A 27951-nucleotide genomic window follows, 5' to 3' on the forward strand; every position below is an offset into this window, starting at 1 on the left:
CTCGGCCACCTCCCGCCTTCCCTTCCCGGGCGCGGGATCCCGCCATGCTCCGGGTGTCTGCAACAAAGGCCCCGCCACCCTCTCGGGGAAAGCGGAGCGGAGGCTTCCATCGCCTTCCACCCGGCGAAGCAACCTCGGGATTGGGCGGCACAGAAGTCAAATTAAATTAAATAACATCCAACGTTATGAGAGTGGCGAGATCCAGTTAGGGTGAACGGTGGGGGTTTTTTTAGGGTTATTCAATTTTCGGCATTTAAAATTAAAGATTTCCACACACTTGTACAGTATTGCCTTTATTTCTGTTGTGCGGCCGCCTTGAGTCGGTGGAGAAGGGCGGCAGAAAAGACCAATCAATCAATCAATCAACCCATAAATAAATAAATGAGTGAGTGAGTAAATAAAATAAATAAAAATAAATAAATGAGTGAGTGAATTTAATAAATAAATAAACGTGGGTAAATAAAATAACAAATATAAAATAAAAACATAAAATAAAAAAAAATCAATAATATAAATATAATTAAATAAATGAAAATAAATCAAATAAATGAAAATAAATTAATTGAATAAAAAATACATTAAATGACTAAATTAAAAAAAATAAATTAAATGGGTAAAATAAATATATTCCCGCGTCCAGGCCGGGCGGGCGCGCGCGCGCGAGGCAGAGAGAGAGAGAGGGGCGTGGCCGGCCTGTTCGCCGGTGGCTGAGCCAGCAAAGAGAATAGAAAACGCGGAGAAAAAGCCGGGCCGCTGCACCGCCGGCTGCCCAACAGCAGATTGCGGCCAGCCAATCCCGAGGCGGCCCCGGTGGCACCAAAGCCCCGGCAGCCAATCCCCGGCCTCCTCCTCCTCCTCGCCCCCCTCCCACCCCTGCGTTGCAGGCGTCACCGGCCCCGGGCAAGCACTCGCCCAGCACGCGCGGCTCCCTCTCCGCCGGCCCCTTTCTCTGGCCAAGGTCGCGCCGAGCGGCGGGTTACTGCAGGTCGCGGCCGGCCGGTTTAAAAACTCCGGGTGGGAGGAGAAGAAGCGCGCAGGCTCCGGAGACCACGCCGAGCATCCGCTGCGGGAGAAAGCAAGAGGGGGAAGAAAAGGGAAAGCTGCTGCCGACCGCGGCTCTTTGGATGCCTTCGCAGTTTTTGCAAGAGGAGGTAATGACGGAGGGAGCCCCTCTCGCTCTCCCCGCCCAGCCACGGCGGAGAAGGCGCTGCGCCACGGCGGGATGCTCTCCGCTGCAGCCTGGCAGAGAGCGGAGCCCGGCCTCGAAGGGTACAGGGGCTGAGGGGGGGTGGCCCCCGCGGGAAGGATGCTCCCAGCCTGGGCTTTGCCGGGGAAAAGGGAGGCCGGCTGGCTCCCCTTGGAGGGGGGGGGGATAGGCAGACGCTGGCTTGCTTTTGGGGGAAGGCTGCAATGGGGTGTTGGGGCCTCGGGAAGGATGCTCCTCCGCCGGCCTTTTTTTTTTCCCCTCCTTGGCGCATCGATCCCTGCGCTTTGCCGTAGCTTTGCCGGTTACTCCCCCTTGCTTTGGGCCGCCGCCGAGGTCCTTGGACGGTTTGCAAAGAAAGAAAGGAATCTCCGGGAAAGGACAGCGAGAGCGTTGAGACTTATATGCCGCTTGGTAGTGCTTTTGCAGCCCTCGCTAAGCGGTTCACGGAATCAGCGTATTTGCCCCCAAGGATCTGGGTCCCCATTGGAGCCACCTAGGAAGGAGGGAAGGCTAAGGAAGGAAGAGCGTTTAGACTTATCTGTCGCTTCAAAGTGCTTTTCCAGCCCTCTCTAAGCGGTTTACAGAATCAGCCTCTTGGCCCCCAACAATTGGGGTCCTCATTTGACCCACCTCGGAAGGCGGAGGAAGGAAGGGAGGAAAGAAAGAAAGAACATTTAGACTTATCTACCGCTTCACAGTGCTTTTCCAATCCTCTCTAAGCGGTTTGCAGAATCGCCCTCTTGCCCCCAACAACTTCGGAGAGGGGCAGCATACAAATCTAATAAATAATAATAATCTGGGTCCTCATTTGACCCACCTCGGAAGGACAGAAGACTGAGGAAGGAAGAAGCATTTAGACTTGTATACCACTTCATAGTGCTTTTCCAACCCTCTCTAAGTGGTTTACAGAATCGCCCTCTTGCCCCCAACAATCTGGGTCTTCATTTGACCCACCTTGGAAGGAGGGAAGACTGAGAAAGTAAGGAAGAGCATTTAGACTTATATATCGCTTCATAGTGCTTTTACAGCCCCCTCTAAGGAGGTTACAGAATCAATCAGCCTCTTTCCCTCAACAATCTGGAGGCTGGATGGAAGGCTGAGGAAGGAAGGAAGGAAGACTTATATGCCGCTTCATACTGCTTTGCCCACCCTCTCTAAGCAGTTTACAGAATTGGTCTTTTGCCCCCAACAATTGAGTCCTCATTTGACCCACCTCGGAAGGATGGAAGGCTGAGTCGACCTTGCGCCGATAGTGAGATTTGAACTGCTGAACTACAGTTAGCGGAAGTAGCCTGCAGTGCTGCACTCTAACCACTGCGACACCCCGCCTCTTGAATTTCTGAAACCGGGGAGCGCTGTCTTTTTTGATTGACAAGCTCGGTGTCTTAGCCACTGAGCCACCTAGTCAGGTCTAATAGCAGAGAAAATTCCACATCAGTTACAACCTTACCTAGGCGACTTGCATCGTGCCAGAAAAAGAGAAAGGAAAGAAGAAAAGTAAGAGAAAAGGAGAGAGAGAAAGAAAGGAAAGAGAAAGAAAGAAGGAAAGAAAAAGAGACAGAAAGAAAGAGAAAGAAGGAAAGAAAAAGAAAGAAAGATAAAGAGAGAGAGAGAAAGGAAAGAAAAAAGGAAAGAGAAAGAAAGAAGGAACGAAAGAAAAAGAGAGACAGAAAGAAAGAAAGAAAAAAAGAGAAAGATAGAAAGAAAGAAAAAAGGAAAGAAAGAGAGAGAGAGAAAGAAAGGAAAGAAGGAAAGAAAAAGAAAGGATAGAGAGAGAAAGGAAAGAGAGAAAGAAGAGAGAGAGAGAAAGAAAGAAAGGAAAGAGAAAGACAGACCTCTGATCATTTAAATCGAAGGGGAGCTGGAGAAGCCAAATTCTTTCTTAATGCCACCCCTGTGCCAAAATGAATGATGGGTATGAGTACGAATGGTTTTTGTAGGATATTATTCTTTTTATTATATGGCTGATTTTATTGCTATGTTATTGTTAACACACACATATATACATATACAGTACATACATATCATGAATTGTCCTAAAAATGCGAGTTCCAGGTGTATTTATAAATGAATAAGGCAACAGCCATTGCGATCTCTGGAACATTTAAAATGTATTCCCTTTGATTTAAATGATGAGGTCTGTCTGTCTGTCTTTCTCTTTCCTTTTTTCTTTCTTTATCTCTCTCTCTTCTTTCTCTTTTCAGTCCAGGGGAGATATAGATATATATATCTCCCCTGAACTGAAAACAGCCGGGCTCCCCTTTCTGTCTGGCTCCCTTTGGCTTTGGCCGAGCCCTGCTACCTTTGGCTGAGAAAGAGGAAGAGCCTGCTCACCTGCTAGGCCTGGAGACTGTGTGTTTTGTCTGTTTCCTCTCCCATGCGCTGGCACCGGCTTTCCTGGGCTTAAGGAGGCCTTGGGGCAAAAGAAGGAACCAGCCCTACATATTTGAACTACAGCAGCACCCTGTAGTTACATCGCATTACTCACCTTTTCGGAATAATGGTTGTTTTCATCTCCTCCTCAGCCCTTGCTTGGTGCAATCTAACATGGCCTTTTTGCTGGATAGGACCCATAGTCTCGGTACCTAGCAATAATGGGAGGAGAGACAGTCTTTTCCTTTCTTTTTTAAATTTTAAAAAAATTAAATATAAACATTAAAAATGAGTCTTTGGAGAAGGGTGGCATACAAATCTAATAAATTATTATTATTATTATTATTATCATTATCATTATTATTTTATTAAAAAGTACATTTAAAACATTAAACCACAAACCGCAAACAAACCTATGCAAACATTATTATTATTATTATTATTATTATTATTATTATTATTTATTAGATTTGCATGCCGCCCCTCTCCATAGACTCCGTAACATATAAACAAATGAGAAAAAAGAGAAAAAAAACCTTTCTAACCCTTTCTTTTACAGTAAATTGCTTTGGTGTTATATTTCCATATGATTTCTAGCAAGTTAAACTGTATTTAGAAACATAGAAGATTGATGGCAGGAAAAAAAACCACATGGTCCATCTGGTCTGCCCTTATACTCTTTCCTGTATTTTATCTTAGGATGGATCTATGTTTATCCCAGGCATGTTTACATTTAGTGACTGTGGATTGACCAATTACATCTGCTGGAAGTTTGTTCCAAGCATCTACTACTCTCAGTAAAATATTTTCTCATGTTGCTTCTGATCTTTCCCCCAACTAACCTCAGATTATATTTTTTTCTACAGTTTGTTTTGTCTAATCCACAATTAATATCACATTTGATTATATGTAATAACTGTAATTTTTCTATATCTTCACTTATACTCTTTATTTATCCTATCACATTTATTTATTCATTCATTCATTCATTTATTGGATTTGTATGCCGCCCCTCTCCGGAGACTCGGGGCAGCTAACAGCAAAAATAAAGCAGTGTACAATAGTAGTCTGATGTTAGAAACAATTAAAAACCCATTAATATTTTAAAAAAACCCAAACATACATACATACATACCATTCATAAATTGTAAATGCCTAGGGGGAAGAGGGTCTCAATTCCCCCATGCCTGGCGGCAGAGGTGGGTTTTAAGCAGCTTACGAAAGGCAAGGAGGGTGTGGGCAATTCTAATCTCTGGGGGGAGTTGGTTCCAGAGGGCTGGGGCCGCCACAGAGAAGGCTCTTCCCCTGGGTCCCGCCAAGCGACATTCTTTGGTTGACGGGACCCGGAGAAGATCTACTCTGTGGGACCTAACTGGTCGCTGGGATTCGTGCAGCAGAAGGCGGTCCCTTCTTTTCTATATCTATAACTATATCTTAAATCTCTTTCTATTACTATATGCACTTCACATAAGGCAAGTCTTTTTCATATGCATTCATCCATTCAGTTTCCATAGCCGCCCATCTTAATGACACTAAGCTATTGTGTTCACAAGCAAGTTAATTAAAAATAAACATCCTTCTTTGGATTGAGTTATCAATGATAAGAATAAAAATAATAAAGAAGAAGGCTGAAGTTTCTCTACTTGGGCGATGAAAGAGGAAACCTTGTGTTCAACCCCTACCGACTTTGTGTGAAGTCTGTTAGGGCCTTTTTTTTGACTTAATGTCTATGGAAATTCTCAAGTCATGGTTGTCTGAAAGGTGCTTTTTCGAAAATGCATTGAAAAAGTTAGAACTGGAGAAGCTTTTTTGGAGGAGAAGGGAAATGTTTTCAAAGAAAAAAAAGCCAAGGAAGTCCCAAGTTGCCTTTTGGAAAAAGCACTTTTGAGACTTTCTTTGGCTTGTTTTAATCCTTCCAGGCTTGATTGATCCTAATTAAGACCCTTTCCAATCAAACTAAGTACAGTAGTCCCTCGCTATACCGCGCTTCACCTACTGCGGCTTCACTTCATCGCGGGTTTCTGAGGAAGTTGATTGGCAAATTTAAACAGCCCACCGAACTTGATCGGCAGGTTTTAAAAAAATAATAATAATCTAAAATTGTGAATACTGTATTTAAATACTGTATCTAAAATAAATACTGTGTGGGAAGGGTTTATAAACACTTAAAACAATGAAAACTTACCAAACAATGACAATATAAATACTTAAATAAGTACTATCGGTCGATAAATTCCCCATCGCGGATTTCACCTATCGCGGCCAGGTCTGGAACGTAACACCAGCGATAGGTGAGGGACTACTGTACCGTAGTTTCCAATCAAGTGTTTATCACTTTGATAAACTCAAATACAGTTCAAATTGTGGCTAATTTGAAAACCAAACTCTTAAAATGTTTAAAAGTCAGGGGAAATCATGTTAAAAGACCAAAATGGATTGCGCTGCCTGGTAGAGTCAAGCAAAAATGAGCACAATTCATGGGTAGCTAAGGAAGCAAGAACTATTTCTCCACGGCTCAGCCGTTTGGTATGACGTCCTCTACGACTGCACCTTAATTAGACTGCAAGTTACAGGGAAATTATCGGGGAATTTCAAAATGTTTTTCCCCCTGGACGCCCTGAGTTGAATATCTACTGGTAGCAAACTGTGTAACTTATACGGTGTGCCCTTTACAAATGTATTTAACAGATCACAAATTTATTTATTTATTAATCAGATTTGTATGCCGCCCCTCTCCGCAGACTCAGGGCGGCTCACAGCAATAATAATACAATGTAAACAAATCTAATATTTAAGTTAATTTAAAAAACCCCAATTTAGAAACCAATCATACATACTAGCATACCATGCATAAATTTTATAAGCCTAGGGGGAGGGAAAATGTCAATTCCCCCATGCCTGACGACAGAGGTGGGTTTTAAGGAGCTTACAAAAGGCTAGGAGGGTGGGGGCAACCCTGATATCTGGGGGGAGTTGGTTCCAAAGGGTCGGGGCCGCCACAGAGAAGGCTCTTCCCCTGGCTCCCGCCAAACGACATTGTTTAGTTGACGGGACCCGGAGAAGGCCAACACTGTGGGACCGTCCTTGTCTAGTTATACCTTATAAAATGCAAGTGTTTCATTACTTTGTAGACAGGCACCATCTTTGAAGAGTTCCAATGAAGAGCCTAGAAAAGAGGAGGATAGCCGACACAAGACTTTGTGTGTAACTTGGCTTTCTTTGTTTTCCAGATCACTCCAGACTTTTCGACCATGCCTGCCTTTACGCACATCACCCAGAACGGTGTAGCTCATGCGGAAAAAGTCCATCCCACTTACGAGCAAATGGGGTCCGAAAGAGAGATGACCGACGACATTTTCGATGAGACTTACCGTGAGAAAGAGGGCCCGAAGCCTGAAAAGAGATACGTCTGGAGGAACATTATTCTCATGTCTCTTCTTCATCTAACTGCTCTGTATGCCATCTGGTTCGTCCCTTCTGCCAAGCTACTCACTTTGGCGTGGTGTAAGTTAAAACTGCCCTCTTTTATTTATTTATTTCAGTGTTTCCCAACCTTGGCAACTTGAAGATATTTGGACTTCAACTCCCAGAATTCCCCAGCCAGCGAATGCTGGCTGGGGAATTCTGGGAGTTGAAGTCCAGATATCTTCAAGTTGCCATGGTTGGGAAACACTGATTTATTTTATTTTATTTGACTTCTGTGCCGCCCAATCTTCAAGGGCTCAGGGCGGCTTACAAAATAATATGTATAGCGCTGTATAGAGCGCTGGTGAGACCCCATTTGGAATCCGGTGCTCAGTTCTGGAGACCTCACCTACAAAAAGATATGGATAAAATTGAAGGGGTCCAAAGATGGGCTACAAGAATGGTGGAAGGTCTTAAGCATAAAACGTATCAGGAAAGACTTCATGAACTCAATCTGTATAGTCTGGAGGACAGAAGGAAAAGGGGGGACACGATCGAGACATTTAAATATGTTAAAAGGGTTAAATAAGGTTCAGGAGGGAAGTGAACCCAAGGACAAGGGGGCACAATCTGAGGTTAGTTGGGGGAAAGATCAGAAGCAACGGGACAAAATATTTTTTGACTGAAAGAGTAGTAGGTGCTTGGACCAAACCTCTAGTAGTTAATCCACAGTAACTGAATTTAAACATGCCTGGGATAAACATAGATCCATCCTAAGATAAAATACAGGAAATAATATAAGGGCAGACTAGATGGACCAGGAGGTCTTTTTCTGCCTTCAATCTTCTATATTTCTATATAATACAATACAAAAAGATACAAGCAATAGGAAGAAATCAAATATAATATCTAAAACTAAACCCCGTTCATACAGTTTAGCTATGAAAGATGTAAAATTCATGGCCCCTAGGCCTGCCGGCAAAGCCAGGTCTTCGTGGCCTTGCGGCAGGCCAGTAGGGTGGGAGCAGCATGGACAATGGGGGTTAGTTGGTTCCATAGAGTTGGGGCGGCCACAGATAAGGCCCTCCCCCATGGTCCCGCCAACCTGCATTGCTTAGTTGATGGATCCTGGAGGAGGCCAACTTATTTTTTGTGAAAAATGGTCCCTGGGAGGTATGTGGCAAGAGATGGTCCTGTAGATTTACCTTGGAAGAGTAGAACAGGGTGTCCAGCAAACCTGGAATTCAGGGAATTATCAGGGAAATCGGCGGTTCGGGAATTATCAGGGAATTCGTGAAAAAAGCAGAATAAATCAGGGGAAAAAAACCAAACTTATTAAAATGTTTAAAAGTCAGGGGGAAATTATGTAAAAGAAAGAAACCGGATCGCGCTGCCTGGCAGAGTCCAGCAAAAATGAGCATAACTGTGGCAACAACTTACTTCCTCAGCTACCGATGTTTCTCCACCGCTGAGCCGTTGGGTATGACGTCCTCTACGACCATGCCTTCACTAGACCACAAGCTACAGGGAAATGTCAGGGAATTTCAAAATGCTTTCCCCCTGGTAAAATCATAAATCATGATTATACCTTGGAGTCATAAAATCATGGGATCTAAGGAACCTTGCAAAATGTCTACCCCCCCACCCCCCCAGCCTAAGGCCAGCATTTTTATACTGAACAAACGGTTGTCTAAAAATGATTTATCTGGGTCAATTTATTGCCTTTGCTACACAGGCTCCTGTTGTTCTCAGTTAGTTACTTTCCTCTTTCTCTGAGCTCCGAACGTCCCCATAATACCCACAGGGAGGGTCACAGCCATCTGGATTTAGAAACAGGCTGTTCCGGGCAGCCATGTGAGTTCAAAAACAGGCCCAACTTTGTAAGAACTATTCAAGATCATTGGATTTTGCTATGTGTAAGAGGACTAGGCCCATGGGTGGGCTGCTAGGGGTTCTTGGGGGTTCAAGAGAACCTCTAGCTAAGATTATGTGCAGTTCGGAGGACCCCCAAATCCCACTCCTGATTGGCCCCACCTGCCCCTCCCAGGAGTCCCCAGGGGGTCCGTTTTGGATGCAGGGGGCGCGTGGAAGTATGGGGTGAAAAAGGGGCCTGGTGGAAGTTCAGAATACGGGCCTGTTTCAGCCTCCAGAGGGCCTCTGGAGCTTGGGAAGGCTGTTTGCGTCTTACCGGAGGCTCAAAGAAAGCTTCTGGAACCTAGGAAGGGCAAAAACGCCCCTGCTGTGGTTCAGGAGCCTCACTAGGCCACGCCCGCCATGGCCACACCTACTCAACAACCGGGAAGACAACTCCTTGCTAAAGTTTTTGAAGCCCACCCTTCTCTATGTAGTATTTAATAATGGGACCTTGAATAATGTTCAGTATGGACCACAGCATAGACTACTGTTCTGCCATACGTCTCCAATACAGTGGTACCTCTACCTACAAACGCCTCTACTTACGAACTTTTCTAGGTAGGAACCGGGTGTTCAAGATTTTTTTGCCTCTTCTCAAGAGCCATTTTCCGCTTACAATCCCAAGCCTCTGAAATGGTAACCGGAAAAAGCAAAGAAAAGCCTCCGTGGGGCCTCTCTAGGAATCTCCTGGGAGAAAACAGGGCTGGAAAGGCGGGGAGAAGCCTATGAGTCTTCGGAGAGGGGCGGCATACAAATCTAAATAAACTAAACTAAACTAGGAATCTCCTGAGAGAAAACAAGGCTGGAAAAAGCGGGGAGAAGCCTCCGTCAGGCCTCTCTAGGGATCTCCTGGGAGGAAACAGGGCCTCCACCCACCCTGTGGTTTCCCCAACCGCACACATTATTTGCTTTTACATTGAGAAATTGCTTCTTCTTACAAATGTTTCTACTTAAGAACCTGGTCGCGAAAGGAATTATGTTCGTAAGTAGAGGGACCACTGTATAATGTTAGCAACATCTGGAGGGCTCTAATCATAGTCAACAACCAAGCAGAAATCCCAGTGGTTTGATTCATGTTTCCTTCAGGATTCACTCTGAGAAATCGGGTCCTTCAGAATAGAATACTGGGAATAATTCCAGGATGTCTCCTTCCTAGCATACGGAAGGTAGTTCAATGATTCATGGAATACGGTTTCCCAGTTGATCAACCATTCCTAAGTTCTTCAGAAGGTGGTTGGAGACTGAAATAGAGGCATATATGTTTATGATTTGCCTTTTAAAAATTCATTTTTGAATACCTGCTCCCTAAAATAACTCAGTGGCGAAGTGCTTCGTCCAAGTTTTATAAAGTTTTGTTGGTTGAGCGAAAGGGTAATAAGGCTTTGATGTCCACAATGATGGAGGTTGTCTAAAATGCAAGTGTGGTTATTTCCCACTATTGAGATGCGCTATTTCCCAAGAGCCTGGCGTGTAGGTGGCATAGAAATATTTTTTTTAATAAATAAATACATAACTACATATGAAGATGGTTATAATGCATGCGTTTTTCACTTTAGATCTAGCAGTTGAATTTTTCATGCAATCAATACGCAAACAGTAAATATAATTACTTGTGCTAATTAATTTATTCAGATTTTTTTAAAGGTAGCTAAAGAGGGAATGTGTTGGTTCTTTCTCCAATAGCAGAAGCAGGGTGGATGAGTGGGGTGTATAAGGGCATGGGACCGCCTTCTGCTGCACGAATCCCAGCGACCAGTTAGGTCCTACAGAGTGGGTCTTCTCTGGGTCCCGTCAACTAAACAATGCCGCTTGGCGGGACCCAGGGGAAGAGCCTTCTCTGTGGTGGCCCCGGCCCTCTGGAACCAACTCCCCTCAGAAATTAGAATTGCCCCCACCCTCCTTGCCTTCCGTAAGCTTCTTAAAACCCACCTCTGACGCCAGGCATGGGGGAATTGAGATGCTCTTTCCCCCTAGGCCTTTACAATTTTGTGCATGGTATGTCTGTGTGTATGTTTGGTTTTTATATTAATGGGTTTTTAATCGTTTTTAGTATTGGATTATTATTGTACATTGTCTTACTATTGGTGTTAGCCGCCCCGAGTCTCCGGAGAGGGGCGGCATACAAATCCAATAAATAAATAAATGTCCTGATGAAAGATAATCCAGAGGGAAGAGGTAAACCTCACCTGAGATGGAGTTGAAGAAAGTCTTCCAGGGCTTTTTGAGTAACCCACCCCCCACTTTTTCATTATGTCCCCCGAAAATCAAAGTGCAGGGAGTGTGGTGGGGATGGATTGGATAGGAGTGAAAAGCACATGAATTGACTGAAGAAATTCCATCTAGTTACTGTATTTTTCGGAGTATAAGACGCACCTTAGTTTTGGAGGCGGAAAATAGGGAAAAGGATCTGCTTACCAGATATTCATCTTTAGTCTGGTCAGCTTCAGCACGTTATTATATCCCCTGGTTAGGGCTTTAAAGAAACTTTATTCAGAGAGAGTAACGGTGAAAAAGCTTGCAAGCCATAAAGAGCTGGGTACATCATTAGCACCTGGAAAGAAACATTTGGAGCAAGTAGAGCAATGGAAAAAACCCTGCAAAGACTTAGGGCTTGGAAAACATTCTTCTCAGAGAGTAACAGTGACAGAGCTTGCGAGGCAGTAAGAGCTGGGGACATTGTTAGGGCTGGAAAGAAACGTATTCCGAGCAACTTAGAGCAATGAAAAAACCCTGCAAAGACTTAGGGCTTGGAAAACATTCTTTGCAGAGAGTGACCATGAAAGAATTTGCAAGTGAGTAAGTGGGAACATTGTTAGTACCTTTTTAGTGCTTGAGAGAAACATTCAGAGCAATAGAGAATGAAAAAAAAAACCCTGCAAAGATTTAAGGCTTGGAAAACATTATTTGCAGAGAGTAACAATGAAAGAATTTGCAAGTGAGTAAGTTTGGACATTGTTGGTACCTCTTTAGTGCTTGAAACAAACATTCAGAGCAATAGCGAATGAAAAAAAAAACCCTACAAAGACAAGGTTTGGAAAACATTCTTTGCAGAGAGTAACAATGAAAGAGCCTGCAAGGTAAGAGCTGGGAAGATTGTTAGCAGCTAGTTAGGGCTAAAAAAAAGCTATGTTCAGAGTTTAAGATGCACCCAAATTATCAGCCTCTTTTAGGGAGGAAAAAGGTGCATCTTATACTCCAAAAAATACGGCAAGTGTTTGAACAATTGCACAAAAGCCCGTTCAAACTGGGAATTGCATTTACTTGAGAAGTAGAAATTAAAACGGTCATAATGGTACAGAATATTCTTAATTACAGGCTTCTTTGACTCCACGTAGCCTTCTAAATACAGGCCTAGATAGAAAGCCACCTATCAAGCCTATCTATTTTCACCTTTATAATTTTTTTAGGACAATTGAACATTCAGTTAAGGGTTGGTTCCTTTTTCTTTGACTGCTCCAAATCTGAGCTTTGTTGACAGGCACTAAAAACACCCAGCAGAGAGATATTCATATTCATAACCGTAGCTATGGAAAATATCCCTGTGTGTTGAATATTTGAAACCTGGACATTTTCTGATCAAGTGGCAACCTGGATGGCCAACAGCTTTGGCAATCTTAGTCTTAGATTTGCTTCTCAGGAGGCACATGGATCAAAAGACATCCTTAAGAAGTCAAAGAAAGAAAGGGCCAAAGCTGGCATTTCCCATTACTTGGTAAAAGTAAAGATTAGAAGGAAACTACATTGGAGAAATTGACAGGAGAAGTGGAAGTAACTTAGGAGGACCTGAAAGAGGAAGAGGCTGCATTTGACAAGGAAACAGGGGAGAAGGTGGCAGAGGGGAATGGCAAGTTATAGAACACATCTGGCAGAGAAAGAAACAGCACAGAACAGGAGTGGGATGTAGAGAATAGAATAGAATAGAATTCTTTATTGGCCGAGTGTGACTGGACACACAAGGGATTTGTCTTTGGTGCAGATATTCTCAGTATTTATTTATTTATTGGATTTGTATGCCGCCCCTCTCCGTAGACTCGAGGCGGCTAACAACAGTGATAAATACAGCATGTAACAATCCAATGCTAAAACAACTAAAAAAAACCCCTTATTATAAAACCAAACATACATACAAACATACCATGCCTAAATTGTAGAAGCCTAGGGGGAAAGAATATCTCAGTTCCCCCATGCCTGACAACAGAGGTGGGTTTTAAGAAGCTTACGAAAGGCAAGGAGGGTGGGGGCAATTCTAATCTCTGGGGGGAGTTGGTTCCAAAGGGCTGGGGCCGCCACAGAGAAGGCTCTTCCCCTGGGTCCCGCCAAACGACATTGTTTAGTTGATGGGACCCGGAGAAGGCCACTCTGTGGGACCTAACTGGTCGCTGGGATTCGTGCAGCAGAATACATAAAAGAAAATATATATTTCTCAAGAATCACTTAATGATTGTCACAGGGTACAAATAAGCAATCAGGGGGAAAAAATCAATGTTAATATAAGTTGTAAGGATACAAGCCACAAGTTAAGTCATACAGTCATAAGTGGGAGGAGATGGGTGATAGGAACGATGAGAAGACTAATAGTAATAGCAGTGCAGCCTTAGTGAATAGTTTGACAGTGGTGAGGGAATTATTTGTTTAGCGGAGTGATGGCGTTCAGGAAAAACTGTCCTTGTGTGTAGTTGTCTTGGTGTGCAGTGCTCCCGAGTGCTGTTTTGAGGCTGGCAGGCACTGCAATGATAGGGAGGGGACAAAAAAGGATGCTGTGTTTTTAACGTTTGTATGGAATCGAAGGGAGACACATTGAGAGGGGACAGGATGGATTGAAGGGAGTGGCCCTTGCCAGTTGGAGGAAGAGAGAGACCTTGACCAAAAGTTCCACCCATGTATCTTTGTTTTAGTTTTTAGACCTCAACTCAGTCTTCCAAATAGGGTCTTTTACTCTCCTGTTGCCTGTGCCCGGTGCAAACATAGCATCTATAGACTTTTATTTATTTATTTATTGTTAGAGTTGAAAGGGACCATGCAGGTGATCAAGTCCAACCCCCTGCCTGAGCAGGAATCCTAAAGCCCCCCAGCCAAGTGGCAGCCCAATCTCCTCTTGAAAGTATCCAGAGTTGGGGAGTTCACAACCTCCGCAGGCAGGTTGTTCCAATGGTTGATCGCTCTGACCGTCAGGAAGTTCTTCCTTACTTCTAGGTTGAATCTCTCCTTGGTCAGCTTCCAGCCGTTGTTCCTCGTCTGGCCCTCTGGTGCTCTGGAGAATAGAGTGACCCCCTCCTCTCTGTGGCAACCCCTCATTATACCTGTATACAGCTATCATGTCCCCTCTGGCCCTCCTTTTCTCTAAGCTATCCATGCCCAGTTCCCGCAGTCTCTCTTCTTAAGTCTTGGTTTCAAGTCCCCTAATCATCTTGGTTGCTCTTTTCTGCACCTTCTTCTTCTTCTCAGACTTCTTCTGAGATGTAGGTTTTGGCATATTCAGGTCTTTCCCCATGTTAGATTGATAAAATCTTGGCAACATTTCGACAACATTTCTTGATTAGTTAATGGGGTAACAACGCCTTGAGTAGTTCATGCAGTTGATGTTTGTAGATTAGGGGTGACATCCTGAGAGGTTGTTGCAATTGTTTGCAGATTAATCGGCTGTTTTGTGATGTCTATGGTGTAACATCACGGGTTTTGGTTTGGCTCCGAGTTTGTGGTCTGGCTATGTGTTTATGGCATGTGTCAGTTTGCTTTATGTAGGTGTCGGAGGGGGATGCAGCAGTTGGAGATGCCATTGCGGTTTGGCTTCTGGGTGGTGGTTATATTTTGCCTGTGGGGGGAGCATGGGTATGGGTTTGGTGAGGGTGATTGGTGGTGGCATCCTGTGTTCTGGGTCTGGTGTCAGTTTTCGTGGCTGGGATTTGGGCTAGTTTCCAGATGTCTGGTAGGTGGGAGGTATCGTCATGTTTGTTCATGGCTTCCATAATTATTCTCTTGTTGAAGAGTGACATCTTGCAGTTGACAATCATTAAGTGTTGTACCTCAGGATTCTTGACAAATGTCTCTTTTTTTTAATGTACACTGAGAGCATCTGCACCAAAGACAAATTCCTTTTGTGTCCAATCACACTTGGCCAATATTCTATTCTATTCTATTCTATTGTTTCTGGTTCATGTTCAAATCTATTATATAGATTGTCTTATTAAACTTTTCTTCTGGGAATATAAAAGACATCCCAGTTGTCCTATTAAATGTTTCTTCTGGGAAGGCAAAAGATATCCCAGTGGTATCATTTCAATTTATCGGGAATGAATCTGAGAACACTCTAGGAAACTAGCTGTGGGAATATCCTATGTAACCATTGCTGGAAATTATAGCAAGTGTAATGTCTTTTCCTGGAAGAGCTTTGAAAAGCAACCACAAATTGGCTGTCATCAATTCAGGTGTGTCTCCATATTACTCACATCCACACGTAATCCGTCTCTGTCTTTGAGAATCACATGAGGACCTTTCTGGAAAGAATGATTTACAAATAATCTTCTCTTTTATTATTATTTTGGACTCATTGTTGGGCTTTTTCTGACAAATAAAGTAATTAATATATTCAGGGAATGGAAAATCTCCTTACCTAAGTATTTTGCTTTTGAGTATCTCTCATCTACTAATTAGGGATTTTCTTGAGGACGATCCTAAAGAGCCAAATTTCTACACATTCTCTCAGCCTCAGATGAATGTGATTTCAACACTATGACTTGACAATTATAATATGTGAATTTTTAAAATCATAATCCACCATGTGGTTATGTAAAATTACTTCCCCAGCCCAGAATGAATGCTTTAAACCAGTGTTTCCCAACTTTGGCAACTTGAAGATATCTGGACTTCAACTCCCAGAATTCCCCAGCCAGAATTCTGGGAGTTGAAGTCCAGATATCTTCAAGTTGCCAAGGTTGGGAAGCACTGCTTTAAACAACCACAAATGTACAGTGTTCCCTCTATTTCCGCGGGGGATACGTTCCGAGACCGCCCGCGAAAGTCGAATTTCCGTGAAGTAGAGACACGGAAGTAAATACACCATTTTTGGCTATGGACAGTATCACAAACCTTCCCTTAACACTTTAAACCCTTAAATTACCATTTCCCATTCCCTTAACAACCATTTACTCGCCATTATTACTGGTACTCGCCATTGAATAAGACACTTGGTGATCCTGATATTTATAAACATAATTATTAACAATATTTATTTTTTTTGTTACTTATTTGCAAAAATTATTAGTTTGGCGATGACATGTGACATCATCGGGTGGGAAAAACCGTGGTATAGGAAAAAAACTGCGAAGTATTTTTTAATTAATATTTTTTGAAAAACCGTGGTATAGGCCAGAGGTTCCCAACCTTTTTTGCACCAGGGACCGGCTTTAAGCTAGACCAGTTTTCCATGGCCCGGGGGGGGAGGGCCTTTGGTCATATGGGGGTGGGGTTCATTTCCTTCATTTCCTCTTTCTCTCATTCCCTCTTTCTATCCTTTCTATCTCTCACTCCTTCTTTCTCTCCCTCCCTTTCTCTCTCTTTCCTTTCTCTCATTCACTCTTTGTCTCCTGGGGCTGCCTGCGCCTGCCCTGCACCCCCCACTGCGGAGGGAAAGCATTTGGTATCGGCACCGCCAACCCCCCCTCCACGAGCAGCAAAAGCCTAAGCGGCGGGGTGCGCCCTTTGCATTTCGGCATTGGCGCTCTCCCCTCCACGAGCAGCAAAAGCCTCAGCAATGGAGCCGAAAGGCAAACGACGCGATCCGTCGCTGAGGCTTTTGCTGCTCCTGGAGGGGAGAGCGCCAATGCCGAAATGCAAAGGGCGCACCCTGCCGCTTAGGCTTTTGCTGCTCCTGGTGGGGGGGAGGATTTAATCCTCCCCGCCCCCCCCGGCAGCCAAACCTCGCTGAGGCTTTCGGCATCGGCGCCCACCCCTCCAGAAGCAACAAAAGCCTAAGCGGCGGGGGGCAGCAAGAGGCTAGGCCACTTGCCTTTTGGAAGCCCGTGGTCGCCCCCCCCCATGGACGCTTAGAGGCCTAGCGCCGGCTGCGCCACTAGGCCTGTTAACTTTCCACGGCCACCGGTCGTGGCCCCCAACCCCAGTGCCCCACCCCACGGATGGTTAGAGGAGAGGCCCAGCAGCGAGCTGCACTACCAGGCCCAGCCCCCCCCTCCCGGACTATTTTCTTACCTTACTCGCCGGCTGCTAAACAACGTTTGGCTGCCGGGGGGCGGGGAGGAGAAAATCTGGGGTTTAAGGGGCAGGGAAGAAAGCGGGCCTGCAATTGGCCCCTTTGTTTCCTGCCTTTCCTTAAGGAACTGTTGCTGCCCTATGTTTGTAGAGCAGCAACACTTCTCATTTCAAATTCCAGCGCCATATGGCGCAGGGCCGCAGAGCTAGCTGTCAGCGGCGCCGCGGACCGGCTGAAAAACCCCAACGGCCTGGTCCTGGTCCGCAGACCGGCGGTTGGGGTCCTCTGGTATAGGCTATTCGCAAAGTTCGAACCCGCGAAAATCGAGGGAACATTGTATGTTGTTTATTTTATCACTATCTTGGTTTTGTTCTTTTTCTTGTTCTTTATTTTTTAATTACCGTATTTTTGGAGTGTAGGACGCACCCTATTCCCCTCTAAGAGAGGGTGGAAATGTTGGTGCGTCTTATACACCGAATACCGCCATTTTTGGCCTCCCGAATCCATGCCCCTCTGTCCCAGTTTTGCGAAAAATGGTTTCCAGGCCAAGCCTAGCGAGTAAAGAACTGCAGTTAAAGTTGACAAGATCCAGATACTTCTGTCTCTGATGAGTAGACTAGATAGGATGCCTTGTGAACCACAAACAAAGAAACAAAACCCCAAAAGTCACCTGACTAGATTGAAGTGATTTATGCAAGAATCCGCTTAAGGAATTGCCAGACACGATGTTTTGTAATTTTGCCTTTGGCGTGAGTACTTATGGTTATGAGTTAGCGTGATAATCTAATGAAAAGTGATTTGGAATGGGATAATTAATCACTTGTGGTATCGAAGCAACTCTCAATCATGTTAGCTCATGAGAGTCATACAGTTCAGGCTCTTGGAGTTCCATGGATAATGGGGTTATTTCAGAACATCTGGGATAGAAGGCATCTAATTCCTACCCAAGGAATGAAAGTTTTATGTGATTTTGTAGTGGAAGTGACTAGAAAGAACACAGACAACTATCTAGAGGAGATAGTTTCCAAGTTGCATTGTTAGTTAGCTGAACAGAAATTATTTCATCTGAAGTACAGTGGTATCTACTTATGAACTTATTAATTCATATCCATGACCAGGTTCTTAAGTAGAAACGTTTGTAAGAAGAAGCAATTTCTCCCATAGGAATCAGTGTAAAAGCAAATAATGCGTGCGATTGGGGAAACCACAGGGAGGGTGGAGGCCCTGTTTCCTCCCAGGAGATTCCTAGAGAGGCCCCATGGAGGCTTCTCTCTGCCTTTTCTGGCCCTGTTTCCTCCCAGGAGATTCCTAGAGAGACGCCATAGAAGATTCCCCCAGCCTTTTCCGGCCCTGTTTCCTTCCAGGAGATTCCTGGAGAGGCCCCACGGAGGCTTCTCCATGCCTTTTCCGGCCCTGTTTCCTCCCAGGAGATTCCTAGAGAGGCCCCGTGGAGGCTTCTCCCTGCCTTTTCCAGTTACAGTTTTGGAGGCACAGGTTTGTAAGAGGCAAAAAAATCTTGAACACCCGGTTCTTATCTAGAAAAGTCCATAAGTAGAGGCATTTTTAGGTATAGGTACCACTGTATATCTTTTTAAAATCTTGAAGAAAGTTTTTGTAAATTGAGTGTTTATGGAAGCTATACCTGAGTTTTACTAAGGTATCGGTTATATCCTTTTGACAGTTTTTCCTCTCCCCTTTTTCTTCTACAGCTCTTTTGTGCTTCACTTTGGGTGGTCTTGGAGTAACAGCTGGAGCCCACCGGCTTTGGAGTCACCGGTCTTACAAAGCCACTGTGCCTCTTCGAATATTCTTGGCCATAGTCAACTCCATGGCTTTTCAGGTAGGAATTATGGCAGAGCAGCCGAACTCCATAAAGAATTTGGGCAACTCATGCAGAAGAACATGAAAACTTCCTCCTGTATTGTTATAGACAAGTTTCTAGTTTGCGTTTGGTTTTGCTCACTCAGTTTTTAATTAATTTAGTTTTTAATGAATTTTGATGGAATGCAAATGATAGTTTATAGCTCTAAACTATCATTTACATGCCATCAAAATTCAGACCAATCTTCAAAACGTTTGGCTGATGAAGACTTCCAGCCACTGCTGTCTGATGTGTCACCAACTCTCAGGTAGCCAATATCATCCTGCGACTTGGTCAAATGGAAATTATTTATTGGATTTCTGTGTCGCCTGTCTCACTATAGACCGGTTTTGGGCAGCTTCCAATACAATAAATGTTCAAAAGTTCGAAAAACAATAATAGAATAAAAAGTTAAAAATGTAAAAACCAAGGTACCATATTTTTCGGAGTAGAAGATGTACCGGAGTATAAGACACACCTTGGTTTTTGGGGAGAAAAATAAGGAAAAGAATCTGCTTATCTAGCTAGCGTCCTTAGTCTGGTCAGCTTCAGCACATTATTTTATCCCCTAGCTAAGGGATTAAAAAAACCTTTATTCTGAGAGAGTAACAATGAAAGAGCTTGCAAGCCAGTAAGAGCTGGGAACATCATTAGCACCTGGTTACAGCTGGAAAGAAACATTTGAAGCAAATAGAGAATGAAAAAAAAATATCAAAGACCGGGTTTGGAAAACATTCTTTGCAGAGAGAAACAATGAAAGAGCTTGCAAGCCAGTAAGAGCTGGGAACATCATTAGCACCTGGTTACGGCTGGAAAGAAACATTTGAAGCAAATAGATAATGGGGGAAAAAATCAAAGACACAGTTTGGAAAACATTCTTTGCAGAGAGTAACAATGAAAGATCTTGCAAGCCAGTAAGAGCTGGGAACATCATTAGCACCTGGTTACGGCTGGAAAGAAACATTTGAAGCAAATAGATAATGGGGAAAAAAATCAAAGACACAGTTTGGAAAACATTCTTTGCAGAGAGAAACAATGAAAGAGCTTGCAAGCCAGTAAGAGCTGGGAACATCATTAGCACCTGGTTACGGCTGGAAAGAAACATTTGAAGCAAATAGATAATGGGGAAAAAAATCAAAGACACAGTTTGGAAAACATTCTTTGCAGAGAGAAACAATGAAAGAGCTTGCAAGCCAGTAAGAGCTGGGAACATCATTAGCACCTGGTTACGGCTGGAAAGAAACATTTGAAGCAAATAGATAATGGGGGAAAAAAATCAAAGACACAGTTTGGAAAACATTCTTTGCAGAGAGAAACAATGAAAGAGCTTGCAAGCCAGTAAGAGCTGGGAACATCATTAGCACCTGGTTACGGCTGGAAAGAAACATTTGAAGCAAATAGATAATGGGGAAAAAAATCAAAGACACAGTTTGGAAAACATTCTTTGCAGAGAGTAACAATGAAAGATCTTGCAAGCCAGTAAGAGCTGGGAACATCATTAGCACCTGGTTACGGCTGGAAAGAAACTTATTCGGAGCAAATTAGAGCAATGAAAAAACCCCTGCAAAGACTTAGGTCTTGGAAAACATTCTTTGCAGAGAGAAACAATGAAAGAGCCTGCGGTGCCTCTGCCAGTGAAAATGGAGCTTGTGAGGGCTGTAGGCGGCCCTCCCGAGCTCCGTTTTCACTGGCAGAGAGTTGCAGAAGGCCACCGCACAGGCCGGGGGGGGGGGAGCTGTTTTCATCTTCCCCAGCCATTGAATATGGGTGTGGGCACTCATGCATGCGCGATAGTCCACACCCACGCTCTTTCGGGAAAAAAGGTTCGCCATCACTGCTTCAGGGATAGGCAGGGAGAAAATCTTAAGAACGTTCCCCTTTCAAACGTTGTTCGAATGATTCTCTTTGTGCTTCCTCTAGAATGACATTTACGAGTGGGCTCGAGACCACCGCGTGCACCACAAATTCTCCGAGACCGATGCAGACCCCCACAATGCGAAGCGGGGGTTTTTCTTCGCTCATATTGGCTGGCTGTTGGTCCGCAAACACCCCGATGTCATCGAAAAAGGACAGAAGTTGGACTTGTCTGACCTGAAAGCTGACAAGGTTGTGATGTTCCAGCGGAGGTGAGCAAGGGGTCATTTGCAAGAAGAGGAAGTAAAAGAGATCTGGGAAAAGGGACTAAATTATAATGTCAGCTAAATTCTTTTCATCATCTGTTGCAACTGTTGTCGGATGTTGAATTGGTAATTGAGCATAAATATTTATTGTTGGGCTGGAGACTTAAAATGCCTGAGCCATTAATAATTCCTCTGTTGAATTATTCTTTTTATTTTCTGCATACTAAGTTCCATTTCCTACAGTACATCAGAACTGTGTAAACATCAAGATTGTTTATCGGTTTAAAAAGTGATCGGCCCAAATTAAACCTACAATTTCCAGAATGTTCCAACAATTGTCATGACAGGGCAGAATTTCCGATTTTTTTTAGTTATTAATTTTAAACTTGAAGATTGACTGCTTATGAATGAAACTTTAGTAGTCTTGAAGTGGAAAGCTGTGCTACTGCACTGTGGCAAAATAATAGTAGTAGTAATAATAATAATAATAATAATAATAATTGTGATCGTGGAGAAAAAGAAAGTATGGATCATCGACATCGCAATCCCAGGGGACAGCAGAATTGAGGAGAAGCAGCTAGAGAAATTAGTGAAATACGAAGATCTAAAAATCGAGCTGCAACGACTCTGGCATAAGCCAGTGAACGTGGTCCCAGTGGTACTTGGCACACTGGGCGCAAAGGATCTTAGCGGACATTTGAAAACCATCGGAATTGACAAAATCTGTCAATTGCAAAAGGCCGCTTTACTGAGATTGGCACACATAATTCGCCACAACATCACGCAATCCTAGGTGCTTTGGAAGCGCCTGACCGGTGATGAAATACAAAATCCAGACTGGTGATCACGTTTGCTGTGTTGTATTGTTGATAAAATAATAATAACAACAACAAAAGCAGAGATCTGGTTGCATGAATGTCCACGCCATTGTTCAGATGCCGATTTTTTAACCATCCAGGTGCTTGTATCACAAATATTTTCTTAATTGGAAATGTAGAAGTTAGGGTGCTGCTGTGATTTCCATGCTGCTTCACCGCTTGGTACATGAATGCATGGTTTTTCCTTCTCAGGCATTACAAGAAGTCGGTGGTGCTCATGTGCTTCGCGCTGCCTTCCTTCGTCCCTTGGTATTTTTGGGGAGAATCCTTCCTCGTCAGCTTCCTGTTGTCCGTCCTGCGCTACACGTCGACCCTCAATGCCAGTTGGCTGGTGAACAGCGTGGCCCACATGTATGGCAATCGGCCGTATGATCGCCATATCAACCCCAGAGAAAATCACTTTGTGGTGTTTGGAGCTTTGGGTACGTATGGGGTAAAGAAGCCGACCAGGGGCCGTGAGTAGTGGTGGGGTAGATTGTGTGCTTCAGCTCTGATTTTAATTTATTCTCCATCGGTGATCTAATGAAGATCAAGGCCACTCTAGAAAGAGCTAATCCTTATTTATTTATTTATTTATTTATTTATTTATTTACTTATTTATTGAATTTGTATGCCGCCCCTCTCCGGAGACTCGGGGCGGCTCACAGCAATAATAAGACAGCGTACAATAATAATCCAATACTAAAAACAGTTAAAAACCCATAATTATAAAAACCAAACATACATACAGAGATACCATGCACAAAATTGTAAAGGCCTAGGGGGAAAGAGCATCTCAGTTCCCCCATGCCTGGCGGCAGAGGTGGGTTTTAAGTAGCTTACGAAAGGCAAGGAGGGTGGGGGCAATTCTAATTTCTGGGGGAAGTTGGTTCCAGAGGGCCGGGGCCACCACAGAGAAGGCTCTTGCTTGAACAGTTCATCCTCTACATGGGGCTAAGAGTGATCGGAAACTTCAAATCGTGCAGAATGCAGTCGCACGAGCAATCATGGGCCTTCCTAGACATGCCCACGTCTCTCCAACACTCCGCGGTCTGCATTGGCTGCTAATTGGTTTCCAGACGCGATTCAAAGTGTTACTTATGACCTACAAAGCCCTGCATGGCATCAGACCAGAATACCACCAACGGTAAGGGCCCACCAAGTCGGCCTTCTCCAGGTCTCGTCAACTAGGCAATGTTGCTTCGCGGGGCCTGGGGAAGAGCCTTCCCTGAGGTGGCCCCAGCCCTCTTGAGTCAGCTCCCCCCCGGGATTTGCATTGCCCCCACCCTCCTTGCCTTTCATAAGAGTCTGAAGGCTCATCTATGCCGCCAGGCCTGGGATCATTAGACTGTAGCCCCCCTGGCTGATGAATGTATTGTGAGCTTGTTGACTGAATGGGAATGAGAGTATTTTAATTGGTTTTTAGGGTTTTTTTGGATTATTAATTTTAATTAATTGGATTTATATTCTTTCCTATATGTTTTAAGCCGCCTCAAGTCCTTGGAGCGGGCGGCATTTAAATTAGATAGATAGATAGATAGATAGATAGATAGATAGATAGATAGATAGATAGATAGATAGATAGATAGATATTGTAGGTAGGTAGAGAGAGAGAGAGAGAGATCCTTCATACAATGGCAGGTTTTCAAAAGACCTTCCTTGGTGACCAAGGGCTTTTGTTTTTCACCTGGAGAGCCTTTTTTCCAAAGGCACCAAGAGAAAGATTTATATTTTCTCCTAGATTGGCAATACAGATCTGAATCCTGCTACAGTGGATGATAAGTTTTAAAGGCCTGTTTTAGTTACGAAGGGTTGCACATCATTGGGGAAGATCAGCTGTTCTTGCTTGCAGCTTTTTCAAGTCGTTCCTCTCCAGCTTTGTCTTATGGGCTTCTGTGGTGAAACGAGTGGCTTAAGCAGCTTAGGTCTGTTCCAGCGAGAAACAAGAAAAATGGGTCCAATTCAAGGTGTGGTGGCTTTAAAAGCTAAAAGGAGAGCCTTAAAAAGCTTATCTAGTTTTTTAAGGCACTGCTTTTTGCCCTGCCCAAAATAAAATATTGGACAGAGATTTTTTCCCTCTCTCTCAAGAACAGGAATGGAAACGCCACCAGAGCTCATTTCCTCACTCTCGGCCCCTTTGAAAACTCCCTTCTGATGTGTAGCAACTGCCCTTCAAGCAGGCTTTGGTGCCACAACGATCTCTGGGTATTGGGAAATGTAGACATGTAGAAGGGAGCGCCTTCTGCCGCACGAATCCCAGGGTCCAGTCAGGTCCCACAGAGTTGGCCTTCTCCAGGCCCCATCGACTAAACACTGTCGGCTGGCGGGACCCAGGGGAAGAGCCTTCTCTGTGGCGGCCCCGGCCCTCTGGAATCAACTCCCCCCGGAGATTTGAATAGCCCCCACCCTCCCCGTCTTCCGCAAGGTGTTAAAGACTCCCCCCTCTCTTCTGACTATAGCGCTTGAGAATGGTATGACTGTGTCGCGTTGATTGTTTTTAATATTAAGGGGTTTTAATTCTACTTTTATTAATTGGGTTTGTATTATTGTTTACTGTATATATTCTTGTTGTGAGCTGCCCCGCGTCTTCGGAGAGGGGCAGCATACAAATCTAATAAATTAAATTAAATTAAATTAAACAGCACAAATTGCCCCCCCAACAATCTAATTTTACCGACCTAGGAAGGAACGGAAGGCTGAGTCAACGTTGAGCCGTTGAGAATCGAGCTGCCAAACTGCTGGTAGTCAGCAGAAGTAGCCTGCAGTACTGCATTCTGACCACTGCACCACCACGACATAGCTCTTTTCCCCCCTCAGCATCGCTTATATCAGAGACGTGCAAAGCATCCTCACGCGAGATTTCACTTGCTTTCACTTTTATTACATATAGAAATACATCTATTTCCAGATCATTGCCGATTTTTGGTATACATTCGTAATAACTTTTAATTTTATAGCACATGGGTTGAAAAAGTAATAAGAAATCAGGGAGCTTACATCAATCCCAAAAGAGAAAAGAAAAGAGGTTTTTAACATATACACATCTTGTGTGATAAACTATATGGTGATCTGAGGCTTACTGTTCTTCTGTCAAATATCTTTTTTGAGATATGATTTATTTTAATATAACTAGGGATTTTAGATAATTGTGTAATTTTAATTTAATTGGATTTAATCTTATTGTAACCCACTGTTTTTGTATGGTATGCTTGTGTGTATGTTTGCTTTTAATAATGGGGTTTTTAGTGTTTTTTAAATTATTAGATTTGTTCTCATATTGTCTTTGTTATTGGTGGGAGCCGCCCCGAGTCTACGGAGGGGGGCGGCATACACATCTAATAAATAAATAAATAAATAAATAAATAAATAAATTCTTTTTTGAGATATGATTTATTTTAATATAACTAGGGATTTTAGATAGTTGTGTAATTTTAATTTCATTGGATTTAATCTTATTGTAACCTACTGTTTTTATATGGTATGCTTGTGTGCAGTGTTTCCTCTAATTTTTTTGGGGGGTGGGCGGAAAAGTATAGTGTCTGAGCGGCAGACCCTTCGGGACGGGGCAGCACAGAATAAATAAATAAACAAACAAACAAACAAAAACCCCACCCTGTTTTGCCTGAGAGAATTTCAAAATAAAATACTGTCCTGTGTGTCTATAACAGTGAGCTCATCATAGGGCAACTCTATCAATACCAAAATGCCACTTAAATAGTTGAGCTAGTTTCAAACTAGATGTTGATTTTCTTTCTCTCTTCCTTACTCCCATTCTTTTTCTTTCTCTTTTCCTTCCTCTCTTTTTTCTATCTGTTTCTCTCTCTTCCTCTCTTCCTCTCTCTCTCCTTCCCTCTCACTCTTTCCCTCTCGGCTTCTGGGCAGGTTTGGAAAACTCTGAGTTGATGATGATTTGTAAGTGAGCGATTGCTCACTGCTCAGCTTAGAGGGAACTATGCTTGTGTGTATGTTTGCTTTTAATAATGGGGTTTTTAGTGTTTTTTAAATTATTAGATTTGTTCTCATATTGTCTTTGTTATTGGTGGGAGCCGCTCCGAGTCTACGGAGAGGGACGGCATAGAAATCTAATTATTATTATTATTATTATTATTAATAATAATAATAATAATAATAATAATAATATGTTGTAAGCTGCCCCGAATCTTCAGAGAGGGGCAGCATACAAATCCAACAAACACACTGAGCAGAGGTGGCTACGTCTAGGAATAAGAAGGAGAAATGGGTGTTGTTTCTTACAATGTTCTTGTTTTTCCCCCCTTTCTCTCTCTCTCTTTAGGAGAAGGCTTCCATAATTACCACCACACGTTCCCCTTTGATTACTCAACCAGTGAATATGGCTGGCGGTGGAATTTCACCACTAGCTTTATCGACCTCATGTGCTTCCTTGGCTTGGCCCATCACTGCAAGAAAGTGGCGAAGGAGACCGTCTTGGCTCGAAAAATTCGGACTGGGGATGGAAGCCACCAGACCGGCTGAAAATCGGGGTCTCCCGCCCCCCGATCTTTCCTTTCTCCTTTTTTTCCAACAACCTGGTCATATATTTGATCTGTTCACTAGCTATCGGGACTGTGCAAAGCATAAAACTGGGGAGGGGGCTTCGCCAAGGGCATTGCTGCGAGTGAAGCGTCCAAGCAGCCGTTGCCCTCCGAAAGACCTCCAGGTGTGGCTGTTTTGGAGGCTTTTTCCCCTGGCCCTCTGCTCAGGTGTGTTGCCTACCCAGCTGCGTTGCTTGGCTGGGGAGTCCAATGAGAGGGGTTTCCCTGTGCATACATTAGATGCGAACGGTCAGGGTTGCCCCCCAGAGCAGCTAAACTAAGCGGCCTGGATATTGCAGCTGTTTTATGCTTTCGTGGGTGGGCAATTCACTCGTTTTTTTCCAAAGCCCCCCTTTTAAATGCTTTGCACAGTGCCACATAACTACCAAGCGATGTGTTCAGGACGCTTCAATGGGTGATTTATACTTAAATACTTAAATCCAGTATTGTGTTTTGAAACAATATATATATATTCAAGGCATAGGGCATGGCCTCCTTCCCGCTAGCCCCCCGCCCTCTCCCCAAACTGACCTTGGAGGCTGCTTTTCTATGTCCTTTCCACTCCTTCCCCGCAAACGTTTCTTTCTCTCTTCTCTTGTTTTCTCTCCGTCCCTCCTTAGCAACTGATAAAACATCCCAATCCGTGTGGCTCTTGGTTGGAAGAAGATTTTTAGGAGGATTGGAAGACTGGTACCAAAGTAGAAACTTCCTTCCTTAGGATGAGTAAAAAGTTCAGGATTGGCTGTTTAAGTCATTTCCCTTCTGCTGTTGACACACTCTCTTTCTTTTTCTGGTAGAAAAAGTTGGATTTCTACGTAGCAGTTCTGAAAAGTATTAGAAATTGAAAAACGTGTGTAATACCGAATTGGGAAGGCAGGAGATATGATCGTTTTGTACGGGACGCGCATAATTTTTACAGATTGCTCCCGTTAGTAGCGGTTGATATTTTGAGTTGGTGCTAGGCAGTTGGCGCCCCCTTTTGGGTGCTCCTGTCATTGCTGCTTGTCCTTATCAAGAGTTGCCTGCAGGGTTTTGAGAAGGCAAGATGAGGGGGTCACCAGAGGTGGGCTGTTAACGTGGAACAGGGGATGTGTGCTCGCCCCCGTGGCTCTGAGTGCTAGCGGAGTCCAGCGCAGTTATGCTACTGCGCCTGGGCAGGGAGCGAAATTGCGCGTGGACACGCAGGGGCGCCATAGGGGCTCCTGCGTGTCCGCGCACAATTTCGCTTCCTGCCCAGGTGCAGTAGTATAATTGCGCTGGACTTCACAGTTACCGTGCTGAAACATGGGCGCCCCTGCATGTCCGCACGCTATTTCACCACCTGCCCAGGTACAGTAGCATAATTGTGCTGGACTCCATGGCTACCACGCCAAAACATGGGCGCCCCTGCATGTTCACACGCGATTTCGCTTCCTGCCCAGGTACAGTAGCATAAATGCGCTGGACTCCACGGTT

General features: G+C 44.0%; 1 protein-coding gene across 1 annotated transcript; it reads left to right on the forward strand.

The window, feature by feature from the left end:
* Window positions 1-874: 874 nt before the first annotated feature.
* On the forward strand, window positions 875-27601 carry SCD (stearoyl-CoA desaturase). Its single transcript, XM_070751966.1, has 6 exons — window positions 875-1151; window positions 6811-7084; window positions 18815-18945; window positions 20887-21092; window positions 22157-22386; window positions 26238-27601. The coding sequence occupies exons 1-6, from the start codon at window positions 1125-1127 to the stop codon at window positions 26435-26437; spliced, it is 1068 nt and encodes a 355-aa protein (XP_070608067.1). The 5' UTR covers window positions 875-1124; the 3' UTR covers window positions 26438-27601.
* Window positions 27602-27951: the final 350 nt, after the last annotated feature.

This window comes from Erythrolamprus reginae, chromosome 5 (assembly GCF_031021105.1).
Source record: "Erythrolamprus reginae isolate rEryReg1 chromosome 5, rEryReg1.hap1, whole genome shotgun sequence".
Classification (NCBI taxonomy): Eukaryota; Metazoa; Chordata; class Lepidosauria; order Squamata; family Dipsadidae; genus Erythrolamprus; species Erythrolamprus reginae.